This window comes from Dendrobium catenatum, unplaced genomic scaffold (assembly GCF_001605985.2).
Source record: "Dendrobium catenatum unplaced genomic scaffold, ASM160598v2 original_scaffold_212830, whole genome shotgun sequence".
Classification (NCBI taxonomy): Eukaryota; Viridiplantae; Streptophyta; class Magnoliopsida; order Asparagales; family Orchidaceae; genus Dendrobium; species Dendrobium catenatum.
The window spans coordinates 1-1202 of NW_021531240.1; the positions used below are offsets into that span (position 1 = coordinate 1).

At 33.8% G+C, this 1202-nt stretch overlaps 1 protein-coding gene across 1 annotated transcript; it reads right to left on the reverse strand.

Moving 5' to 3' along the window:
- Nucleotides 1-307: 307 nt before the first annotated feature.
- LOC110101797 (DNA gyrase subunit A, chloroplastic/mitochondrial-like) lies at nt 308-1098 on the reverse strand (the record flags this gene model as incomplete). The annotated part of the gene is made up of 4 exons (XM_020829863.2): nt 1010-1098; nt 701-771; nt 507-615; nt 308-370 (listed from the first exon to the last, which is right to left on the reverse strand). Coding segments are annotated over exons 1-4 (324 nt in total), but the record flags the coding sequence as incomplete, so codon positions are not given.
- Between the last annotated feature and the right edge of the window lie 104 nt (nt 1099-1202).

The following is a 1202-nucleotide window of genomic DNA, read 5'->3' on the forward strand; positions in this document are numbered from 1 at the left end:
TAAAAGTTTACATATTGTGTTCCTAAATGAATATGTATAAAATGTTGACAAAAGAACAAACAATCTGAATTTATGTATGATAATGATGTCGTTTGAAAAAGGTGTTTGGTGTGTATTAGTTCAATCACATTGAGCCATGTAAAGAAAAGAAATCATTAGTTCAATCACAATTGTAAGCCTAAAATATTGCCCCTAGCCACCAAAGAAAGCATGGGACTGTACAAATCAGAAATGATATTGTTTCCACCACATGCATGCATATTATATTGATACAATACGAGAATTTTCCAAGAAAAAAATTCGATACCTTATCTTCAACTAGTTCAGCAATTTTCTCCACTAGTGCAGCTTTGTTTGTCTGGTAAGGGATCTGCAATAAAGTTGCAAAGCTTTAGATAAGAGAAACTGCAGTCCTCAAAAACAGGGGAAAAAAATGAAAATATGTTCAACCCAATGAGACAACAAAGCAAAAAATAAAAATTTGCTAAATATAGGATCGACTTGACCTCTTTAATGATAATTGCTATGCGTTTTGTCTTCTCATCTAGGGACTCAACTTCAGTCTTCCCTCTAATTATTATACGTCCCCGACCACTTCTATAGGCTTCCAAAATTCTTGAAGTACAAGAAGAAAAAAGTAATCCAAGTCTTATTAAATATTAAAAATCATAGCATAAAACAGAAGGGAAATTAGAAATACCCGATATTCCCCATGATCAGCCCTCCTGTTGGGAAGTCTGGACCAGGCATGTATTCCAGCAGTTCTTGAAGCTTTAGACAAAAGATAATGATCAGTTACAACTTACCAGTGAATTAGCATAGCCATGCAACCACAAAATAAGTCTTAGCCAGGCCTTGGAGATTATGCGAGTCTTCATGTCATAGAGGAATACAAAAAAAAAACATACAAGAATGCAAAAAAATTGTTGCCTTCCTTGCAATCAACTTTAACTGATATCTCAAAAAGCTATCTGGATAAATTCATTTAAAAGATGAACGACATGCTTACCGAAGCATCAGGATTATGAATCAACATTGTGAGAGCATCCACAAGCTCACAAAGATTATGAGGTGGAATATTTGTCGCCATGCCAACCTACAATTAAAGGAAGAATTACTGAACATACATAACAACGAACTAACAAATAAAAACATAATTGTTTTGACTTATTTAATGGTATGCATAGATTCACTAGGTTATT